Source organism: Lytechinus pictus, chromosome 4 (assembly GCF_037042905.1).
Source record: "Lytechinus pictus isolate F3 Inbred chromosome 4, Lp3.0, whole genome shotgun sequence".
NCBI classification, from domain to species: Eukaryota; Metazoa; Echinodermata; class Echinoidea; order Temnopleuroida; family Toxopneustidae; genus Lytechinus; species Lytechinus pictus.
The window spans coordinates 5,543,061-5,565,812 of NC_087248.1; the positions used below are offsets into that span (position 1 = coordinate 5,543,061).

The following is a 22,752-nucleotide window of genomic DNA, read 5'->3' on the forward strand; positions in this document are numbered from 1 at the left end:
GGAAAGAGGATATGCCATAAAACTTGAAGAAATCTCTTCTATTTTCTCTCATCTCTGAATGTCCTCAATTCTATTTAGTTTTCATTTACATGATCATCTACATTTACTATACGGCACAATCCAGATTGCTACCTCACTCCTATGTGTTTGGTTTTCATGAGATTAAAGTTTAAGGAGCACTGCATGGTTCTGGGAATAGAAAGAGGTGGTGCAACCAACCCAAATGTAGTGAATATTTCTATAGTGTGCAAACAAGATTTGTTTAGACTTGCTGTTGGGAAGGTTCTTGTACCAAAGTGAATTCCTCTTTTACATTAGTCCACATTGCAATATACATGTACTTATAATGACCCTGAAAAGCTATACTTGTCTCATATCGCTGACCCTCTCTCACAATGTAGTCAACCTTGCTAGAAGAATTGGGTCTTCTGAAGGTTCTTGACATTTGCTCCAGAAAAATTTGTTCTGCTGGAAATTCCACACACTAACAGAATGGCCAAATTCAACACTGGATTGAACACTATGCCCTATCCTAAACCTAACATAAAACCCTATTGCACCCTAACCCTATATCTTTGATGAAATAAAGCCCGGAGCAACTGTCGCCAGAGCAAATTTCGTGTCGCCTTTTTGAAAACATTAAGTATGACCAAGATATAATTGATGAACAAAGTCAGAACCAAGACAGAGATATTTTTGACTTGCTGACAATTAGAATAATTACAAGGTGACAATATTTGCTCATGCGACATTTGCTACGGTCTTGTATCTCAAGGGCATAAGGGTTAGAGTTAGGATTGTAATAAGAAATTTTGGTTCAGTACAATGTAAAGATAAGGATTAAGGTTTATTTAGTTTTAGAGGTTAGGTTTTATGTATAATGTGCAGATTTTCTATCTTTTGCCTATGACATAACAAAACAAACAAATAAATGATAAACACACAAATTCTTTAGAAATTATGAAGTGGTTTATTGCTCTTGCTATTCTGCAAGTGAATGAGTTTTGTTTTCAATTTCTGACTGTCAGAATTAATAAATATTGCTCTTTTGTACAAAATAATGTTTTGTATATACAAGTGTACAAAACCTGTGGAGAGAAAATTTGTGTTAGCCGATCATAGTTTAGAGAAAAAACAAATGCAAAAGATTTCAGTCTTTATCCTGTAAGAAAAAAATTAAGGAATGTCAGTAAAGTATGAGCTTTCATATCAATGATCATCATGTTGGAAATAAATGCAACACAAAAAATAATTTGTAACAAGATTTTCATACAACTGAAAAAAAGGCACCAAATGAATGTTACACATACACATATTAATATACTTGGCTTACTTGCATTATCTGCATCATCCATCTATTTTTTCAAGATCGTTAAATACAGACGAGACACAACTTGAAGACCATAAAAGCTGCACATTCATGTTTCTTTATCTTTTCTTCATCAATTCTAGGTCATCTCATCAGCTTGATAAAGTCTATCATATTAGATTGTCATGTTTGAATGATTATTGATGGCAGGATTGTTTTGTTCAAGTTTATTATTCTGTGCTCAACCATTTACTATCTATTTACAACTCTTCACCAAAGAAGGACTTTTTCTATAAACATATGCAATCCAAATGCACTTTCGAAATATACTCTGAGAATAATTCAAGCAGTCAATACTTTGTCATATGTGCCACATACAACATTTTATACAAATGCCTAAAAGACCAAATACTATTACAAACTGGGAATCAATATGGCATGTTGCTTCACATTAGCAATCCTGAGGTCAAACCTAGCAATGAAATCACAATTAAGATAATCTTCAAACTCTGATCCTGATCAAGACAGGATACAAGGTGTGACTTGTACACGAATTGGAGATAACCTCATATTTACAAATCCTTTCGCCACATGCATAGAATTGAAAACGACTTTGGAACTGCAAGGAGACAACATGCTTCCATATATTTATACACAATAGACAAATACATCCACAAATGTTATATCTCTGAACAAGATGTAATATTTTTCATCACCATCTGAAAACACACACTTCTTTTACAAGGAAGCATAAAGACAGATTCGGTTTAAAATGCAAAACCATCCTGTGGAGCCGTGGCTTGCTGAGCTGAGAATTCGAATGTTCCACTGTTGGTTGTTGATGGGGCAACTGTCACGTCTTCCTCTTCCTGTCAATGAAAAATAACAAACTTGCAATGAGACATTTCATAGAAAAGGATGCAAAATACAAAAATGCATGTGTAATGACAATGAAATCTTTGTCAAAAAATTTTCACAAAGGTTTCGGTTACCCCCCCTCCCCAACACGTTTCTCAATGGAATATGCAGAACAGTGTAAATGTGATCTGCAATCAGCCAAACAATGTATAAGGAACATTAAGACATTATAATTTCCAGTCAACTTATAATGAAGGTTGTCTACTTGTACTAATCGAAAGTCTCATGAATACAGCCAATGCATCACTGATTGCACAAGCACTGCAAATAATTCCAAAACATATATATAACTTAATACACGTACCTGTGGTGAGTAGTACTTTTCGATGATCTCTAGTGACATCTCATAGACATTTTCATTCTCATGCTGTTGAAGTGCTTCAATTTTATCCAGGCCCTCGGCTTCTTCAATCATTTCGCAGACAATCTCAAGCTGTTTAAGCTTGTCAGCAGCCTACAAAAAAAAAAATCAATGATGCAAACAAAGTTAAAAACAGGGCTCAGTCATTTCTACCTTTGCTCTGTGGTGACAAATTACCAACTGGGTTAACCCTAATACTCCGGGGGGGGGGGGGGGGGGGGGGGGGGAGCATTATGCCCCCGCCCCCATGTCGAATATACATGTACGAAACAATTACCAAAACCTATCTTTTTCTTTCAGGAGTTGATGAGGGAGTTATGAAAGACATTTGTATAAAAAATTGCTATTCCTGAGGCTTTATTTAGTGAGAAATAACAAAATCTATGATTTCTTGCATAAATTAATTAAAAGAAATACAAGGACTTTCATAAATTTAGTTATACGACTTTGTAGATTACATAATTCTCGACCCTTGTGCAAAATTTTTAGGCTATCGCGCCAAGATCTCGGGGAGGGGGGGGGGGGGCCATAGTACCCCCCCATTGGTAATAACAGGCTTTGAAATACCCCGGGAGTATCAGGGTAAAAAAAAAAACTTTCTGGAGAAGGTGATGATAGAAGGGCATGAGTCAGGGCCATTTTCTGGAGCCAATATGAAATTGGGCAGGTCAGCAATTTATCTCTGCAGGAATGTGAAGCAACGAATACTTACAGAGAGGATATTTTTGAGGGCATCTAGAATGACTTGGATGATCCTTGCCTCCTTGACATTTAGAAGATCACAGAGTGGTTTGATGCAACCAGCTTGGACCATCTGTACAATTTGCTCTACTGACCCTCCTGAGGTCAGGTTGGTCACTGCCCAACATGCTTCCTTCTGGCTCTTGTATTCACCCTTTGGAAGAAAAGAGGTTGAAAGAAGGTAAAAGCAAATGATGTAACATTCCCTTCCCATTGGACAGACACTCCAAGGGCCTTGACCGACAATATACCAATAAAAAACATACTAACTCAATATTTTGGATGGTAAATACCTAAAGCAATATCTAAACAAATTATTTAGATACTGTAATGTCATTGAAAGTCCAAGTAAATCAGCTCAAATCACACATAAAATCAGTTTGACTTGGACTTATTAGAAGACATTTGCTTACTAGTCAGACTCAGTTTATTCAAGCAGACTCGACTGTATTGTACAATCCATTAAACTCTGAACTTCCCCCAAAATAACCATTTAGCTATCTGCCAGCTATTGGTGTAAACTAAATAATTATTCAGTTGTTTGGATATCCAATGATAGATTTACCTTTTCTAAAACACCAACAAGTGGGGGAAGGAGCCCAGCATTGACGATAGACTCAATCTGCTGTACATTGCCTGCGGTGATGTTACTAATGGTCCAGCAAGCTTCTTTCTGGATGTTCTGCTTGGGATGTTGTAGAAGGCTGACAAACACTGGCAAGCTTTGACAATCAATTACAGCCTGCCAAGAAATGGATGAAGAAAATACATTATTTATTCTCATCACTTGAAGAGTGAACAATATCATGAATTGAAGAGCTAGTGCGGCACAAAAAAGTGAAAATAAAGGAGAATGCCCAAGATGTTGGGTACAAGCCACTACACCAACAAATTACATACATGTGACTAAATTCATCCTGCAATCAACAATAAGGGGCATTAACCCTATCCAGGCCGGGGGTATACTAATATACTAATACTGAATACTAATTACCCATAAATTAGCATAATTTAATCACTTAATAGTGATTTGCAGGAAATAAATTACGATACCATTTCATAGATTATGTCCCAGACTACCTGCTAGCCAATTTTGGCGCAATCAATAGCCGAGATCTCAGGCTGTGAGCCCCTCCATCCTCGGCCATATGATCTCCCAAAATACCCTGGGCTAGATAGGGTTAAATTTGACAAATTACATTACCTCGATTTTACAAACAAGTAGAGCCAATACTATATCAAATGAATAGACAACTGCTGTTTTTCCAACATTTACACACAAATCTATTCTACACTGACATTTTTATTTGTTTTTCTGTGTCATACTGGACCATGGCTGCAGTCTTACCTGTGTTTGTTCATCAGTTCCTGTAACAATGTTTCCTATTGACCTTAGGGAAGGCGTCTACAAGGGAGAAATTGAGAAAAAAAAGGCATGGAAATGAAAGATACACTAGCACAAACAAGGCTGAAATCTACCTGAAGTCTAGGAAATTACACTAGTGATATTACTTACAAATATCTATAAATTTGTATAACACTACACGGTGCAAGTCAAAATATATTGTTTTCAGAGCTCAAGGAAAACTGAGTACAAATATACTATTCATAAGACTTTTAAAACCAATATGTACACTAACATGCTATACGTGAAAAATTCATCATCCTGGTTAATCTAACAGAACAGATCACTAGGAAGGCTCTTAGAAGAATACTCACTATTACTGAGATTTCATTGCTCCTCAGAAGTTCAACAACTCTAGGCACAACACCAGCCTTGATGACAAGCTGTAGGGAAATGAGAGACAAAAATCAAATTCAGTATTTGTGCAACTTGCATAATTTTACATAAGCTCACATTTGGCTACTATATCGCATAAGGGATCAAAGTGCGATGAAATACTTGGAAAATTATTCTGTCTTTCTAAATATATGACTATATACATGAGTAGTTCATAAAAGGAATGGAGAAATTACAAAAAAATTAGGATGGCACTTACTTCAATTCTATCATTGCTGCCATCTGTGAGATAAGAAAGAGCCCAACAGGCATCTGCAACAATTTCTTTATCACAATGGTGGATGAGGGACTGAAGTACAGGGAGAACACCAGACACCACCTCATCACATGGGGGTGGACTCTTGTTGCGACAGAGGTTGGACAATGTCCAGGTAACGTTACGCAGGAATGGAACCTGGAAGGATATAAAGGAATTTTGTATAGGATTTAATTTACAATTACATCATAAATGCATACAACACGAATGAACACAGTCTCCAATTTAAAGGAGGCAATACACAATCTTGCATAAAAAATCTCAATTATGAACACAAAAGCTTTTCAAGACATGTTTCAGATAGGGCTTGCTAAATTTTTATTATTTTCTTTAGTCTTAATTTTCAGTACAAAAATCCAATGGGAAGATCAGAAATTATGTTGCTTGGTATTAATTTCTGCCTGGTTATCAATGGAAATTGACTTTACAAATATTTGAAGGAGGTCTAAAATACACAACCCCCCAACGAAAAATGTGCAATATACTTTTTTACAAACAACTGTTGAACCTTTAAAAATTATAACATTAAACTTACAGGGGTGGAAGGTTGATAGAGTTCCAACAGAGGCTGGAGGATACCATGGCGTGTCACTACATCTCTCATTTCTGGACCATCACCTGGTGTACAAAAGAAAAACTGATTAGAACATGTTGCACTTTCTTTTTTATGTGACCTACAATTATGACCATAGATTTTATAGTACAACAGAATTTGGTGGAAAAACCTGTGGTAGTAAATTTTAGTATACAGGGATCACTGGAAACTGACCAAGAGTTTCTTGTAGATTTCATGACCAGTAGTTTACTTCCACAGGGGAATCTGCCCAAGTTAAATCACTTAGAACTACAGAAATCAGTTTAAATTAGGTGAAATTTGATTTCTTCTTTTGAAGATGTAATCAAAGCATGCTCCGCATGTTCTGGCACGAAACATTGCTTCAAATTAGCAGAATATTTGAATTATCAAAGAAAGGGTCGACTTGAACAGACTAAAATTAAGAAAAAAAGGAGCATTTCTTGCAAGGGTCATCACTCTCTTGAGGAGTGAAAAGAACACTGACATAATATAAACTTGAAACTTACCAGCAATGTTGCCAAGGGCCCATACAGCCTGCTCGCACACATTCTGATGGGATGATGATAGAAGCTTGACAAATGCTGGAATAGCACCTTCACTGACAACAACCTTGGTTTGCTCTGGGGTTCCAGAGGCAATGTTTGTCAAGGCCCATGCAGCTTCAAATTGAATTGTTGGGCTAGAGATCAATAACAAAAACATCGGTCAGTGATATCTTCAAGTCTTAAAACTTTTCAAACTAGAATACATGTACTTGGTCCTACATTTTACACATGCAGACAGAATAAGAAATAATTCTTTTTAATGAATGCAACTTAATCAAATGGATCACATCTTTCTATGAAAAATACACAAAGTATATTAACCACTGTCAAAGTAGTAACATTCAAGCTACATTTATCGTTGTTGATTTATGTTTTTCCTACTTTCATGAAACTTGTTCGAATTTGAGTAGAATACATGCTGTGATAAAACAAACATAAGAAAAAATATAAATTTTCTTGCGTAATTTGAAAGGGACTAAATGGCCTAGTGCAATCATATTACTTACTTATCACTGTGGCCAAGGAAGTTGACAAATTTAGGCACTAGTCCTGCTTTGATGATTGGATTAATTGGAGGCTGACGTTCACGAGACAGCATTCGCCTGTTCACATAAACAATAAATAAATGAACTCCGTATGAAAACAAAAATAGAGATTTATCAATGTTTCAAGGCAAAGATAATTGCAACTAATATCATAAAGAGAAAAGAGCTTAAATTCATAGTATGCACAACATTGGAGAAAAAATGTGGGTTTACCTTGCTGTTTGTACAGCATTGAACTGTGTTGTGGAATCACTTGAAGCAATTGCTTTGCAGATTTCTGGAATGGTCATCTGAACAGTGGGCTGGAAGTAATTTTTAAATAAAAAATTTGATTAATTCAATACAGAACTCTTGTCAATACACAGCAGAATCAAGAAACAATATTAATATAACTTGTACAAAGATTCATGTCATTTGATTGGTTCAAAGCCATTCAATATTTGATCCATTTTGTGCTGCATGCAAATTTTATTTTCCATTGCACGGCTACAATGCATTTTTTTTAATTTTTCCATTGCACGGTTGAGCTCTCTCCCTGTGTGTACCACTGAGCATGTGTGTGTATGTACATTTTGTATGTGTGTGTGTGTTTGCGCGCATCGAAGTAAGCGCATTAAGAAGGCTGACTGTGCGCATTAAGATTCATTAATCACAGCGCGTCAACAAAATAATGAAAATAATTTACTGCTTTCATACATGGGGAAAATAATCTTGTTATCAGAGAAAAATGAGTTCCTGGACAAAGCAAAATATTTTAATTCCATCTGCTTCTGAATTTTTTTTTTCTATTTTGTCAATAACACAATCTAGAAGAGTCGTATAAACTTCATTCGTCCATTATGTGACCTATCCACTCTCGTTGAGGCTCTGTGCAACCCATCGCTTTCAGCCTAATGGCTTCGTGCAACGGATTGAACAGAGCCTCAACTCGAGTGAGGATAGATCGCATAAAGAACTCATGTGCATGCACATTTGCATACTACATGTAGTTTGACTTCCGAGATCTGAATCTGCATGCATCATTGATAAGTAGCATCTTAATGAATAACCTGTTTCTTTTCTTGTAAGGGACTAACTGGCTCCTCTTCTGTGTTAACATTCCTTCTCTTGAGCATCTGTTCATCTCTTTTGGCCTTGCGTAGCTCAACACTCATGTCATTACGCCTTCTTCGTAGTTCCTATTAATCATGTATATAAAAATACCAATGTAAGTGCGAATATTCATTTAAACTAGAAGGTATGGGTGGTATAAACATGGTTTATTTAAGCCTAGTTTAAATCAGACTACCAGTATACTTTTATGGAGTGTCAGTTGTCAAGTTGTTTGAAAATTGTTTTTATCCTGCTGCAAAAAGTTGTCAAAAAATTATTCAAGTTGTGAAATGGGCGGAATATGAAAATACACATGAATCGTAATGAATTGGTACATTTTATTTGCCACAAATACGGAAGAAATACTATGAAGCCCAGCATTCCATAAAGTGTGGCTTAAAATTCTAGTTTAGGCTAGGGATAAACCTAGGTTTAATTATCAGAATACCATCCTATGGAAGTTTTACAACAGTAAGTAAACAAGATTTCACAAGTAGATTCCCCCAAATATCCATTCATTGAAATAAGATCAGAATTCACAACAGAAAGTACACTGCAGTCAGTGCAGTGTGTACAGTCTAAATTTCAATTGCATAATTTTCCTTGGAATTGAATATACTGAACCTCAAATATCTTACAAAGACTAAGCACTAACTTTACTAAAGTGACTCAAATATAACATTCTAATTCACCATATACTTCCTACAACTACTGAAGTACTGATCAAAGAATTTCAAATATTAAAAAAACCCATTAAACTGTACTATCACTATTATACTGCCAATTATCTAGAAATTAACTTTGAACATTATGTAATTCAAAGCTTTCAAGTTGTCAACGATGACATTTTCACTTACATTAGTATCCTTGTTCTTGTTCTTAAAGGCCTTAATCCTGTTATTCTCAATTCCAGGCATGTTGTTTCAGTTATGTAGCTCAGTGAGTAAATGAAGATTGCAGGAATGAATTCAGAACTTGAATTATGTTGGGAAATAGACCTTAGTTGCTTGGTGGTATTTTCAAAGCTGAAATTTATCTGTAACAAAAATAGAAAAAAGGAATTATAGATTTTCCCCCATAAAATGTGACCCATTTTCCCAACATTGTATGATAAATACAGACACAATGTCACCTGCCAAACTGTTCTCCAATGTACCATACATTATGTACATGACATGTAGATCAATAATCTAGCACCATTTATTTAAAAGGCAGTTGAATTTAAAAAAAAAAATCATAGTCAATAAAATAGCGTAACAGAATTTTTTTTTAAACCAGACATCTTTCTCATTAACAAAATTCAATTTTAAATAAAAATGTCAAATTTTATCTATTATTGAAGTCTACTTATTGGGGTGGACTTGTCCTACTCTGTTATTAAATTTTAGTAATAGTATCTTTTTCCCCAACATTGATTTCATCTGAGAAAATTCATGAATAATATATGAAAAACATTCAAGTAAAACTTTTTACTTTTGGAAAGTTATGCTTTCATATCTAAGATTCAGATGTTCATGAATAGGCCTATTACATGTACTTTTGTACCATGTGACCATTGCATGAGAAATAGCAATAAGCAACAAAATCATTAAAATGGTGATCAGAAAACAAAGGATATAGGCAGCATTATAACTGATTTTTAAAAATATTTTCAAAAATATTTGTTATTCCTTGGGCTTGGCTGATTTTGATTACATTTTCAGTGTTTTGTCTTATTTTTCTTTCTTTAAGTCATTATTTTTCAGCCTGGGGGCGTTTCATCAATATTTTCATCCGACAAGTTGTCTGGGGGGCGTTTCATGAAAGGACTTGTCGGACGTTTTATCCGACAAGTCCCATTTTATCCGACAGTTACCATAGGAACAGTGCCTCTCTGCCAATCAAAATCATGGAAAGATGTCAGATCTGACAACTTGTCGGATAAAAATATTGATGAAACACTCCCCAGATCTGACATCTTTCCTTGATTCTGATTGGCTGAGAGGCACTGTTCCTATGGTAACTGTCGGATAAACTGGTACTTGTCGGATAAAATGTCTGACAAGTCCTTTCATGAAACGCCTCCCTGGAGTACCCCTTTAACAAGATTCATTTTGCATTATTCCGGTTGAAACAGTTCTATGCATTTCTTCATGAATATTCAATGAGCAATCTGATGTCATATTTCATTTATTATATGAAATTAGGTTTATTCAATTTTGTTTATCCAAGAACTAAAAAAATTTGGATTGACAACTGATCTGCATTAGATATTCATTTAGCTGCAACTTATTTCATTATTTTTTGAGAGACATACTCATTCACACATGATTTCATGTAATAACAAAGAAAAAAGTGGGGATCAGGGGATGTGACATCAGCCCACTTAATGAATATTCATGACATACAACTGTTTGCTAAATAAAAATTTAAAATGCAATATAACTTTGTTATCAGATTTTGATGAAATTTTCAGCATTTTGCTCTGTGAATTTTTACTCTATTTATTTTATGAATATTTTCAACCCAGAGTACCCTTTAATGTGAGGCATGCACATCCCTGTCAAAAATAATTTGAGTGCCGCAGATAATCGAATGTCGAGAAAAAGGGCAATGTGTACTTTGGGTATCTACCCAGTTGTGTGTCCCGACAGTTCGTGTGTCCAGACAATCGATTTTAAACAGCCATTTGGAAAAGTTCTATCAATTTTTAGCATAAGCTGTTGTAGGTCAAGTCCACCCCAGATAAATGTTAATTTTATTTTTGAATCAATAGAGAAAAATCGAGCAAGAATAAACGCTGAAAATATCATCAAAATCGGATGTAAAATATTAAGATATGATATTTTAAAGTTTTGCTTATTTTTCTCAAAACAGTGCACAACTCAGTGATATGCAAATGAGTTGATGATGTCCATCACTCACTATTTCTCTTGTTTTTTGTTTCAATTACACAATTATTATATTCTACTTTTTACAGAATTGACAATGTAAAACTTGACTGAACCACATGTTAAACAATGTTAAAGGTCCAGTCCACCCCAGAAAAATGTTAATTTGAATAAATAGAGAAAAATCAATCTAGCAGAACTGAAAATTTCATCAAAATTGGATGTAAAATAAGAAAGTTATGGCATTTTAAAGTTTCGCTTATTTTTTCACAAAACAGTGATATGCACAACTCAGTGACATGCAAATGAGAGTCAATGACGTCACTCACTCACTATTTCTTTTGTTTTTTATTGTTTGAATTATACAATATTTCATTTTTTACAGATTTGACAATGAGGACCAACTTAATTGACTGAACCAAATAGTATTAAACAATCCTAATTCCACATGTTCAGGAGGAATTAATCGTTGTTTCACTTGACAATGAGGAGAAAATTAGAATATTTCATATTTCATATAATAAAATACAAAAGAAATAGTGAGTGGATGACATCATCAGTCTCCTCATTTGCATACTGACCAGGATGTGCATATACTGAGTAACTGTTTTGTGAAATTAAGCGAAACTTTAAAATGTCATAACTTTCTTATTTTACACCCGATTTTGATGAAATTTTCAGTGTTATGTTAGTTGGATTTTTCTCTTTTTATTCAAATTAACTTTTTGTTGGGGTGGACTTGTCCTTTAATAAAGGGGTTAATGCAACATGTTCAGGGAGGAATAAAACTTTGTTTCAAAGGATAATATGGAGAAAATCAGACCATGTCAAATGTCACGTAAAAGAATACAAAAGAAATAGTAAGTGGGTAACGTCATCTGTCCCCTCATTTGCATACCGACCAGGATAACTGGTGTGAAATCAAGCAAAATTTGAATTTTAAAAATGTCATAACTTTCTTTTTACATCTGATTTGATGAATTTTTTAGTGTTATTCTCTGTTAGATTCTTCTTAATAATAATAATAATTAACATCATTTATATAGCGCTTATCACAAAGAATGTCTCTAAGCGCTTAAGGAAAATACATAGGAAGACAAGAAATTTCAGCTAAAAACAAATTATACATGTTAACAGTTGAAAGTAGACAGTTGAAGCAGCATATGCTTTTTGTTGGGGTGGACTTGCCCTTTTTAAGGCATTAAGCAATATTAGTTACAGAGTCAGAGCAAAACTGAGTGAAGTTGATTGATTTCATATTTTTTGTGTAGACCCCTAATCCAAAAAGGCTTCAAAAATATAAAGTGTCCAGACACCCGACCCCCCCATCCTAAGTAGGATGGGGGGTTGGGTGTCCGGACACGTAACAGAAATGAAGCCTTGTTTTTATCTCAGGAATAAACCAAAAATATAGGTTGAATAGTTTTTTTTCACCATCAATATTTGTTCTTTATAATATTTTCTTATATTCTGTGCTAAAAAGAATTAAAGACATTGCTTGTAAACTTTTCAAAATTGAGAGTAAAAGTCATGTGTCCGGACACCCAACCCGTCCGGACACACAACCACTGGGCATACAAGATAGACCTTCTAAAATGGTTTGATCCAGAATTTAAATTCAAATTTCATGTTCGGTCTTTTTCAAGTTACTTTCACTGTTGAAAATTCTAGTATTATTCATGAAATAATATGGTTTTATTAATAGGCCTAGGCCTAATTAATTTATATAGGGCCTAGGCCCCTATATTAAGGCATTTTTTTATGTTTGTAAACTTGAATTGAATTTGTGAACAAAACAGATTTCCAATAGGCCTATGGATAAATAAAGACGAACTTGAACTCTCTCACTTCTCTGCCCAACATTCCAAAACTTCAGACAGCGCAGTCATGCATTTCACACTCACACAGTCTTTCTGACACACAGACCACAGTCACAGATCTGCAGATCATTCCTACGAAGTTCAATCAAGTCTCCCAGACATGCCAGAAAACATCATCAAATCATTGAATTCACATCCAAAAAACAAAAAAATGAAGCAGCATATTATTTACAGTAGTTTCTATAATCTCAAAACAAACTAATTCGTATCAATTTTCTTTTCTTTTTAGTAAAAATATGAAACAAATTTAAGGAGACAAAGAGGCTCACCTGCTCGTGCCGATATCGAACTCTGAAATGAAGTTCCAATGATGCGCCTTATTTAAAGAGCCGAAAAAGAAAGCTGTTCATTGGCTGATCATCATAACAATATTCATGAGGGCAATTTGCATAAGATTTGTGATTTTAGAACAAACTAATCAGTTACATATTAGTAGAATTATTCGTTAAAATAGCTATATAATATTTTAAAAGTACATATTATTGAGTTAGATGCAAGGAAATAGAATTCCAACTAAGTTTTCATACCGATTTTTGAAATTTAAAGGTTCGTGCATAATTAATTTGCATATCGATAATCATGATCGATATCATTCAGATTACATGCGCAAACAAGAAAGGAAAAAAGGAAGAGCCAGAGTCTAGACGTGTCTTTTTTCAGGCATTCCTAAAGTTAGTGTTAGATTTGTGAGGTAAATTTTTATTTAAACACACAGAAGAAAATTCAAACGATTTAATAATTTTGATTATACGATTTTGAGTAGTATGAGAGAGCGAGTATCATTATAAAATGTCTGACTCATGCTGGCAAGACCGAGGGCGAGGCGACGTCTGAGATGAGGCCGCCTTGAGTTTCGGGGGACTTTTCATTCAATTCGCGCTAGGATGCCTGTTGCCAGAGCTAGCTAGTGCTGAGTGTCACTGTCAGTAGCCAGCGCGCGACATTGATTGTTCAGAATCAGAGTCAGACTTTTACTAGAGATTGCTAAAATTAAGTAATAAGTAACCATAAAAATATGGGAAAGAGTTCCTGTTTTGTGACAGCTACCCAAATCAACTAGATCTAACGTTTGTTAGATCTAGACTTTGACTAGCCAATTGACCATATAATTTGATGAAAAACTAAAATTAAAAAGGACTATTTTTTTATTGGATTGATTGGACTGGATGAGGTTGACTTAATAATTTTGAGGGAAGAGCCCGAGGCCAAGAAAAAATGGGGCATGCCGATGACGCGTGACGTGCACAGGAATGTTCTTGGTTATTGTAAAAGAAATTGAATATATATTTAGACTATATAGTCTAGTCACGTATTACCTGACACTATTATGATTATGATTCCTGACGTGCATTATTACTGCGTACGAAAGCAATTTTGTACTGCAAGACTTCTGCAGTTCAATTTCACAGAACAATACATAGAAGAACAAGATTGCAAAAACAAGGCTAAAAATGAGAGAAAATGCTTAAAATATTATATAACAATCGATATATTTTCTGACAGAAATATGGGCCTGATTTGTAGAATTTCAATCTCTTCCGCTCCTTCGATCGAATGTTGTGTATTGTGGGTGATCGTCGACGGCTGAAATTCTCAAGGTACCTGTGTCCGGCAATAGGATACACTGCCATACGTAGTCTAGATCTATAACTTTATAAGGAGTCTATTTTTGGGGGGGGTGGTGTTTGTCACATTCTCACACTTTCTCTTGCTCTGTCCATATCCCGGCCTCTAATCACTTGATCGGTCTATTTCTCTTGTGCTCCTTTGTTATGCCTGTCACTGTCGGGAGAGGAGTTTGAGAAATTAATTTTGCTCACTGAAATGCAACAAATTGATCAGAAATGAAGGAGAGAATCCTTATCTAGCTGGGACCTTCGGCAAGCGAGTCCTTGATCTGCCTTCACAATGTACCTGCCAAGAAGGTTTTGACGGCTTGGGCGTTCATAACACATTTATAGGGAGATTATAATACTTTTTTCACTAAATGGCGTAATTTTTTTCTAGAAGTTCTAGCGTTGATATCAGCTAGGTAGAGCTACAGCACAGTCTTATCAGTCTTATGAGGCTATTAAAATTACCCCAAGAGGTCGATTGCACACAAATTTTCACACTTTTTTCCATTGTGTGTGTGTGCATTGTTTAGGCGTTGGTGTGGCCTGATACGCTGGCGGATCCAGGAATGGGCACAGCCGGCCCGTGCCCCCCATTTTGAGAGGCACGATTAAAATTTGTAATGTAAAAATACTGTTAATGATAAATAATCCAACCCAAATAAAAACTTGTTTTTATAAGGAAAAGAAAAATCAGACTAGTTGATATGTGACAGTTTGAACAATATTGGACAAACAACAAGAAAGTTATGAATTTTTAAATGTTGTAAATATTGGTAATCACTATACCCATGGAGACTTCAAATTGGCCTCATATGGGATGTCATAGTGATGTAAGGCAAGGACTACTCTTCCATGTACTCCAATACATATTATGGCTAAAATGTTGTTTTTCCCAAAAGTTTTATTTCAAATTTAATTTTTATTTCATGAGGACATAAAACAATATACTACCTGGGTTATATTTAGATTACTGCCCCAGGGGAATGGGTACTTAGGAGAAAACCACAAATCCCTGATAATAAAGTGCATGGCCTATGGGAAAGTTGTCCTTGCCCCTTGTCATAATTTACTTACTCAGTTGCCAATTTGAAATCTACATAGTATTAGTGATCTCAATTTTAAAGCAGCTATAACTTTCTTATTGCTTGTCCGATTTCTTTCAAACTTTCACCATTCTGTTTAATTTATTTTCTCCTTCCCAACACAAAATTTTATGGCCAAGGCTGGATTCCCCTTTAATACAAATGTTTCTAAGCGTTGCATACTATTACCCTGGCTTTAGCACGGCTATCCCGATCAGACGCTTGAGCATTCAAGGAATTCCTTCCTACCGGGTACCCATTAACTACACCTGGGTGGAGAGTGGCAAATGTAGATAAACGCTTTGCCAAAGGATGCGAGTGCTGCAGTGGAGTTTGAACCTCGGACCTTGTGGTTCAAAGTCCAGAGACTTATCCACTGAGCCACAACACCTCTACCTCTGTTAAAATACAAGTGTGCCCCCCCCCATTTTGAAAGTGAAGACCTTTAAAAAAGAATTTGTGGACGAAATGCCCTAAATTTTTGGTTGAAAACTTTTTGCTTTTTTTATTTTACAAGAACTTTAAGGTCAAGCATGCACCAAGTTCCACATTTTTTTCTATTGCGTATGTGTGTGTTGTTACTTAATGCATTGATATGGCCTGTTATTTTGTGAATTGTGTCATGGAGTGCTATTCTGTAGCCTCAAGGTCGTACATGTACGTGCACGTTCGGCAGCATACGAGCTCCATCCAGCTATTGATCACGATGGGGACACAACGCTAATAAAAAAAAGCTATGTGACTGACAGTGATTTGTAATGACTGTCATACGAGATTATACTCATGCCAATAGTTCTTGCCCTAGCTGTTTGATTGTGTAGTGTACCAGGCTAATGGAATAAAACCATTGTATGTATGACAGCTATTTTTCGATAACTAACATCTGTCGCATAAGTCTTGTGAGTACTTCGGATTTATACTTGATAATTGGGGTTTGTTTTGATCAACAGACATAGAGGGCAGCAACATTTGTTGTGCTTATCACTCTTTCTTGAAAATGAAACATTTTACATTTATAACTTTTGTATTTTACATCTGATATGCATTTTATAGTGATGAATATGTATGCTTGTTTGCCTTTAATTCAAGTATCCCAACAGCTGGTGTACACACTTGAGACAAAGGCCATTCATAAAGATGGACCCTAGGGATGAAGGGCAGGAGAGTTTTCAAGAAGGGGCCTACATGATATCAGAAGTGGATATCAAAAGACAGAAGCAAGAACGTCATTATACCATGCTGAGTCAGCTACAGGACATGGCTCGGCAGATTCCTATGTGAGTACAGTACTACAGTCTGTCTTGGTCAACCTTCTAGAAGTTAAAGCAATTTTTAGATCATAATTTACAAAGCAAGGTGTATTTTACATATCTACAAGTTGAATTTGCCTTACAAGTCAAACAGATTTCTCTTTGTTCCAATAAATTGTGCTGAAATAAAGATGCTAATTCAATTTGTGAAATTAAAATATTGAAATAAAAGGAAGCATATTTCAGAATTTTCAGAAATAATGAGCTTTTCAATCAATCTATGAGATGTAATATCACTAATGGCAATTCTAGTATATGAATTATGATTCCTAGATGCTTAACCGGAAAAAAGAATAATTATAGTGAGTTGTAACTCTGAGGATGGATTTTCATCTAGACACATTGATGATTCATATTTACAATTGATTTGATATTTTGTTACAGGGCCTTCCCTGAGTTGAGGCATTTTCTCAGACAATAGAAAATGCAAAACATGTGTTATTAAAGTCCCAAGAGATCAACTTAAATGCAGATTTTACTTTATTTGAATGGATCATGGATACATAATTCAGGTATGCACTAATTGTTTCTATAAACAGGAATTTTCAGCAGCGGCTACCCTACACAACCATATCTAACCTAGCTTTATCTCTGCTGGATGGAACTGTCTTTGAGATTGTCCAACATCTCTCTGAGATACAACAGATGATGGAGAGAAAACTAATGGAACAGAGAGCAAGACTCCATAGTAGTCACAAATGTAAGTACAGTTGACCCTGCCTAAGGTGACCTTCAATAAGCCAAATGATTGCCTAAGATGTAGCAATTATCAGTGGCCCCGTCTTACAAAGAGTTCGATTGATCCAATCAATCGTAACTCTATGGAAATCCATCAGGGTCATAATTTTTTCTACAGGAAATTTGTAAAATGTTCTTTGTAAACATAGGAGAACACACCAAATCATCAAAAAATCAATGAATTTATGGATATACATTCATATCTAGAATTTTTTTTGAACAAACATGCATTTTATATGTTGACTTTGCTGGCTTTCCATAGTTGCGATTGATCAGCTCAATCGCAACTCTTTGTAAGACGGGGCCCATTCAAAATATATGTGGGCATTTTCACGGTAACTGACATTTCACGGCACAATGTTTTCACACCTTTCATTGTGTGTATCTCTAAAACAACAAATGATGGGAGTTTGCATTTGATAGAGTTAATAAAGTGAACCTTGCTGTATACTCTGATACTAAGTTTTCCTATGTAACCACATTTTTTTACGCATCAGCAAGCAAAAATGTGTCGGTAACTGACATTACGCAAAAGGACATGCAATTTCAGGGTGTTCATTAAAATTGAAATATCTCATTGTCCCTGAGTAGATAGAGTAATAATTTGAATATGTAAATATACCTCCGTAACTAGGTTAAGATGTGTCAAAATATTAAACAATTCGTTTTTGTATTTTGGGGGCTATGATAGTTTTTCCACAACCATGCTGGTAACTGACATTACGGTAACTGACATTACACTTAATTTGCCATAGAGATAACACATGGAAGTCAAATGTGTGGAATCATTGCATTGTATCTTCTGTGCAGGGCTTCACATGAAAGTGAGCTTGATGTGGAAGTATACCCGAGTTTCTAGGAACATTTCAATGAAATTTTTTTTTTTTTTTCTTAATTCCTTTCTTTGATTTGAACATTTTTTATCATTAATTGTCGGTAACTGACAATACACATTAACATTTACCAGTGCTATATGATTTTCAAAGGCATAATTTTCTTGGTACTTATATGTAAGGCTTTTTAAAATCATAAAAGTTTCATAATACTTCACATTTTTAATTGTCAAAAGATAAGAAATGTATGTTTACTTACTCGGGGGGGGGGGGATGGGGTCATAGCAGCTACATGTTTTCCTATAGTAATTTGATATTGCATTGACTGTACACATGGATTTTTCTGACTATACACCCATAATATATTCATCAGTTTTATATTGACTTTTTAAACCTTTTCCTTCTCCAACTTCCCCCTCCCCTCAAAAAGGCAAAAATGAATAAGGGTCTCCTCCCTAGGCTACATGTACCCCTCCCCCGAATCTCATGCAGCCATGTAGTTTTATTGATTTCTATTCTGGTCAGTGCAAGCAATGCTTATCTGTCGAATTTCAATTCTCTTCATAATTTGTTTAATCATTTTCTTTGCTAATTTCTTTTTTAAGCTGTCAACAAAAAATAAACTCCAGCTTCTAAACTGAAACTGAACTATTTGTAAATTAGAAAAAAAGAACAGTTTTAGTAGGTCCATGCAACATTGATAAGAACTGTCAAATTTAATTTTTCATCTATACTTGTAAGTTGTAAACCCAAAACAAAATTGTATCACACATCCACACTACTAACAGGTATAAAAACCAGGAATTTACTTATAGCAAGGCAATGCTCAAAAGAATCCTAGAAACTAAAAAAGGGACCCTGGAAATCCCCTTCATCACAATGTTAAGCTTAAAAAATGTTGCAGATTTAGGCAATAGGTTGGGAAAAGTACCCCCTACCCCCCCCCCCCGAAAACCAAACAAAAAATTGTCTGATACAAACAATTAGGTACTTGGTAAGTGCATGTACAAAACAATTTCATAGTAATTTTTTTTGCATGATGGGAATGCAACTTCCTTCATAATTTCATATTGTATTCCTTATGAACTATACCTTTTAAAAGTCAATAGCAAGCTCCTTCTGGTGTGACTTTTAAAGTGAAAGACTTAAATAACAAGTATACAATATTTCTTCACCATAAAATTGACCACATATTTGCATTTCAATATTGATAACCAACATTTTATCATGGTAACTGACATTACATCTCGGTAACTGACATTACATTATCCACTTGGTAACTGACATTACATATATTTAATGGTACCCTATGGCTTCATTGTGAATTGGTAATCTTTAATTTTGGTGTAGAAGGGAGGGGTGTTACCTAGAGAGGAAATCTACCAAGTTTCATATAATATATCCTCTTTTCCAGGAAATGAAAAAAAAAGTTAATGTTTTCAGTAACTGACATTACATATCATATCACATACATGTACTTCATCAATGTTTTTTTATCAGATGAATGAATTACTGGTGTTTCTTTCTGTGGGATTTTAAAAAGTGTTATAATAGCAAGCTAAATCACAGGTGAAAACATCATGATCAAACCTGTTCTTTAAAAATCTGTCAAAACAAAATATGTTTCAATATACTATTTTCAACACTAATTTGTATCCATACTTTGGCAGCCATTTTGAAATAAAAAATGGCTGCCAGAGTCGGAAAAAAAAATTTCTCAGAAACTTCAGGTCTTGTTTTATTGAAATACATAAAGCATTTGACATGAATATCAACTTTATTTTTTTGCCTCTGTGTCCATCTGTGGTGAAAATGCCCATGTGTTATTTACTCACACCAAGTCAAATTTTGCCGAAGTTGGTCAAATATTTGTGGTCCCAACAGATTGTTTGCTTTTATTTCTGAGACAGGACCCAGTCCTATTACGTCAAAGAAAATAGTTATAGTTCACAGCCCCGTCTTACAAAGAGTTATGATTGATCCAATCAATCGCAACTATGGACGGCCAGCAACGTCAACATCTATTATGCATGTTTGTTCAAAATGTTTTCTAGCTGTGATGTATATTCATGCATTCATTGTTTTCTTGAAAATTCACTGCACTTCTCTTAATTTGCATATAAAGGTCATTGTGCATATTTTTCGTAGAAAAAAATTATGACACTGATGGATTTCCATAGTTATGATTGATCGGATCAATCGTAACTCTTTGTAAGACGGGGCCCAGATATAAAATAGCTTTTTGTCAAAAGTAGTGAGAATTTCACTTTTATGTACATGTATTATCAAATTTATTTTCAGCCCAGAAGAACCAGATGCAGAAGAAACACCAGGTAGCCATTCAGGATTGTCAGAGCAGACCTCATAATATTCCACGTATCAAGGCCACCAATGAGAAAGAAAAAGAGGTAGGTAAAAATGTGTAATCTTATTGTGTCATTTGATCAATTTGAATAATTATGTCACAAAAATCATGGAAAGTAAATGAGTTCCTGGAAGGGGCACTATGGATGTACAGTGGGCATTTGGAAGCACATAGAGACTTTAGCTAACTAAGCTCATATCATATATGCTGTTCATGAATGGTAGGGGTGTATTACAATGTATCTATATTTTTTTAGATCAGAGATGCCATGTTAGGCCTGGGCTTGAGATCTGTCAGAGGGGTGGGGGATAATATATTTTGCAAAACAACAGATTTCTGAAAATAAATGAACAGGATAATGGGATTAAGTATTTTAGACCGACTTTCAATTTCATACGAATTACTCCTAGTAAAAAAAATGAAATCTGGGCTTTGCACATGTACCAGCGCAAATCTCAAAGTGATGTATCTTCCATGACAATAGTTACAAAATTCAATTTTGAAAATAGTGAAGTTTTTGTTTCAATGTATTATATTGAAGTTGGGCATGAGTTGACCTTATGTAAGTAAAAAAATGACTAAATTACATCTAATTGCCTAAACTGAAATAAATTTTCAGACTAAAACAATGAGACAGATCTCTTTTTGTCCCAAAATATTCAACTTGATTCAATATTTCAATAATTCCTGTCATTTCACAACAGGCACTGGATAAGAAAATATCTGAAGAAGCAAAGAGAATGGATGAGAGAATATTGATAGAGCTGGACACCTGTGCTGCAGAACAACAGACAACACTGGAGAAAGCTGGAGTTCCTGGTTTCAGACGAACTCATGATTCTACAGAATGTAAACTACAGATGTACATTCTAGAATTTATTACCAAGCTTCACAGGATGGAAATGGCAGAGACTGGCAGCTAGCATGATATGAAATAATTTGATTAAGTGTTTGCCTTTGAAACCAACTCCGATGGACAAGCTGTTGCAGTTTGTGGTTTAGGATGATTCAGTGATTCTTAAAAGAGTGTAGACTGCAGTTGTACATCATGGAATTTATTGACAAGAGACACTGAATGAAGATGATAAAGACTGCAAGACAGCATGATCTTGAATGATTTGTTGATATTATTTGTAACAAACTTTCCTGGATCGAGCATGATTTTCTGTTCTCAGATGAACCCATGCTTCTGCAGAGTGACAAATTCAGAAGTACATTTTGGAATTTATCACCCAGCTGCACAGGATGTAGATGGCAGAGACTGGCAGTTTGCATGAAGTGCTTGCCTTTGCAACCAACTCTGATGGACAAAGCTGTTGCAGTTCTTGGTTCAGGATGAACGCGTCATTCTACAGAGTGTGTGTAGACTGCATATAGAGTTCAGCACCAAGCTGCTCTGAGTGGAGATGGTAAAGATTCTCTGCTACAATCATCTTCAATAAAAGCGATAATTTTTGAAGTATAGTTATACCTGTTTTTCCTTGTTTGAAGCAACTCAGATTGTGTCTTTGAATAGGCAAATAATTAAACAAAAGGAGTGCAATATTCTTCTGAAAACAAGATACAGATACCATCAAGGAATGATGGCTTATTGGTAGAGTGCCCACCTCGAGAAAAGGAGGTCCTGGGTTTGATCCCAGTGGAGCCATACCAACAAATTTTAAAAATGAGGCGTTCTGCCTTCTAGTTTAGCCATCATTAAGTTGAGAGAAGGTTAATAATAGCATTGTGTTAGTATGCAGGGGCCAATGGAAGAACAGTTTTGAAGCTGATGTTGCTACTACGGTAAATAAATCATTTATGTTGAATCATGTTACATTAGCACTGGAATATGAATAAAATGTGAAAAATGAAAATATCAGCTACTGAAATGGGTTAATGTGACATTCAACAAACGTCCTTGAAGTAGAAAG

General features: G+C 35.1%; 2 protein-coding genes across 4 annotated transcripts; one reads left to right on the forward strand and one right to left on the reverse strand.

Annotated features, from left to right (window-relative positions):
* Nucleotides 1-513: 513 nt before the first annotated feature.
* Nucleotides 514-13,265, reverse strand: LOC129259134 (importin subunit alpha-1-like). Its single transcript, XM_054897420.2, has 14 exons — nucleotides 13,165-13,265; nucleotides 9,003-9,181; nucleotides 8,103-8,231; nucleotides 7,267-7,355; nucleotides 7,015-7,110; nucleotides 6,470-6,642; nucleotides 5,922-6,004; nucleotides 5,330-5,524; nucleotides 5,049-5,117; nucleotides 4,678-4,734; nucleotides 3,895-4,071; nucleotides 3,301-3,483; nucleotides 2,532-2,681; nucleotides 514-2,178 (listed from the first exon to the last, which is right to left on the reverse strand). The coding sequence occupies exons 2-14, from the start codon at nucleotides 9,060-9,062 to the stop codon at nucleotides 2,077-2,079; spliced, it is 1,563 nt and encodes a 520-aa protein (XP_054753395.1). The 5' UTR covers nucleotides 9,063-9,181; nucleotides 13,165-13,265; the 3' UTR covers nucleotides 514-2,076.
* A 221-nt stretch (nucleotides 13,266-13,486) lies between these two features.
* LOC129259135 (protein DGCR6-like) lies at nucleotides 13,487-22,695 on the forward strand. Of its 3 annotated transcripts, none has more exons than XM_054897421.2 (5): nucleotides 13,487-13,586; nucleotides 16,683-16,870; nucleotides 17,443-17,603; nucleotides 20,776-20,882; nucleotides 21,544-22,695. In XM_054897421.2, exons 2-5 carry the CDS (start codon nucleotides 16,731-16,733, stop codon nucleotides 21,760-21,762), a joined length of 627 nt encoding a protein of 208 aa, XP_054753396.2. In that variant the 5' UTR covers nucleotides 13,487-13,586; nucleotides 16,683-16,730; the 3' UTR covers nucleotides 21,763-22,695. The 3 variants fall into 3 exon arrangements, with proteins under 3 accessions (XP_054753396.2, XP_054753397.2, XP_063954267.1); XM_054897422.2 differs by having other exon boundaries at nucleotides 13,496-13,566; XM_064098197.1 differs by lacking the exon at nucleotides 13,487-13,586 and adding an exon at nucleotides 13,758-13,817.
* The last annotated feature ends 57 nt before the right edge of the window (nucleotides 22,696-22,752 follow it).

Coding starts and splice junctions, on each gene's coding strand:
- LOC129259134 (XM_054897420.2), bottom strand. CDS start 9,062: ATGCCTGGAATTGAGAATAACAGGATTAAGGCCTTTAAGAACAAGAAC. Junction 7,111..7,266: donor AATGCTGTACAAACAGCAAG/GTAAACCCACAT, acceptor TTATGTGAACAG/GCGAATGCTGTCTCGTGAAC. Junction 6,643..7,014: donor TTCCTTGGCCACAGTGATAA/GTAAGTAATATG, acceptor ATTGATCTCTAG/CCCAACAATTCAATTTGAAG.
- LOC129259135 (XM_054897421.2), top strand. CDS start 16,731: ATGGACCCTAGGGATGAAGGGCAGGAGAGTTTTCAAGAAGGGGCCTAC. Junction 17,604..20,775: donor ACTCCATAGTAGTCACAAAT/GTAAGTACAGTT, acceptor ATTTATTTTCAG/CCCAGAAGAACCAGATGCAG. Junction 20,883..21,543: donor CCAATGAGAAAGAAAAAGAG/GTAGGTAAAAAT, acceptor ATTTCACAACAG/GCACTGGATAAGAAAATATC.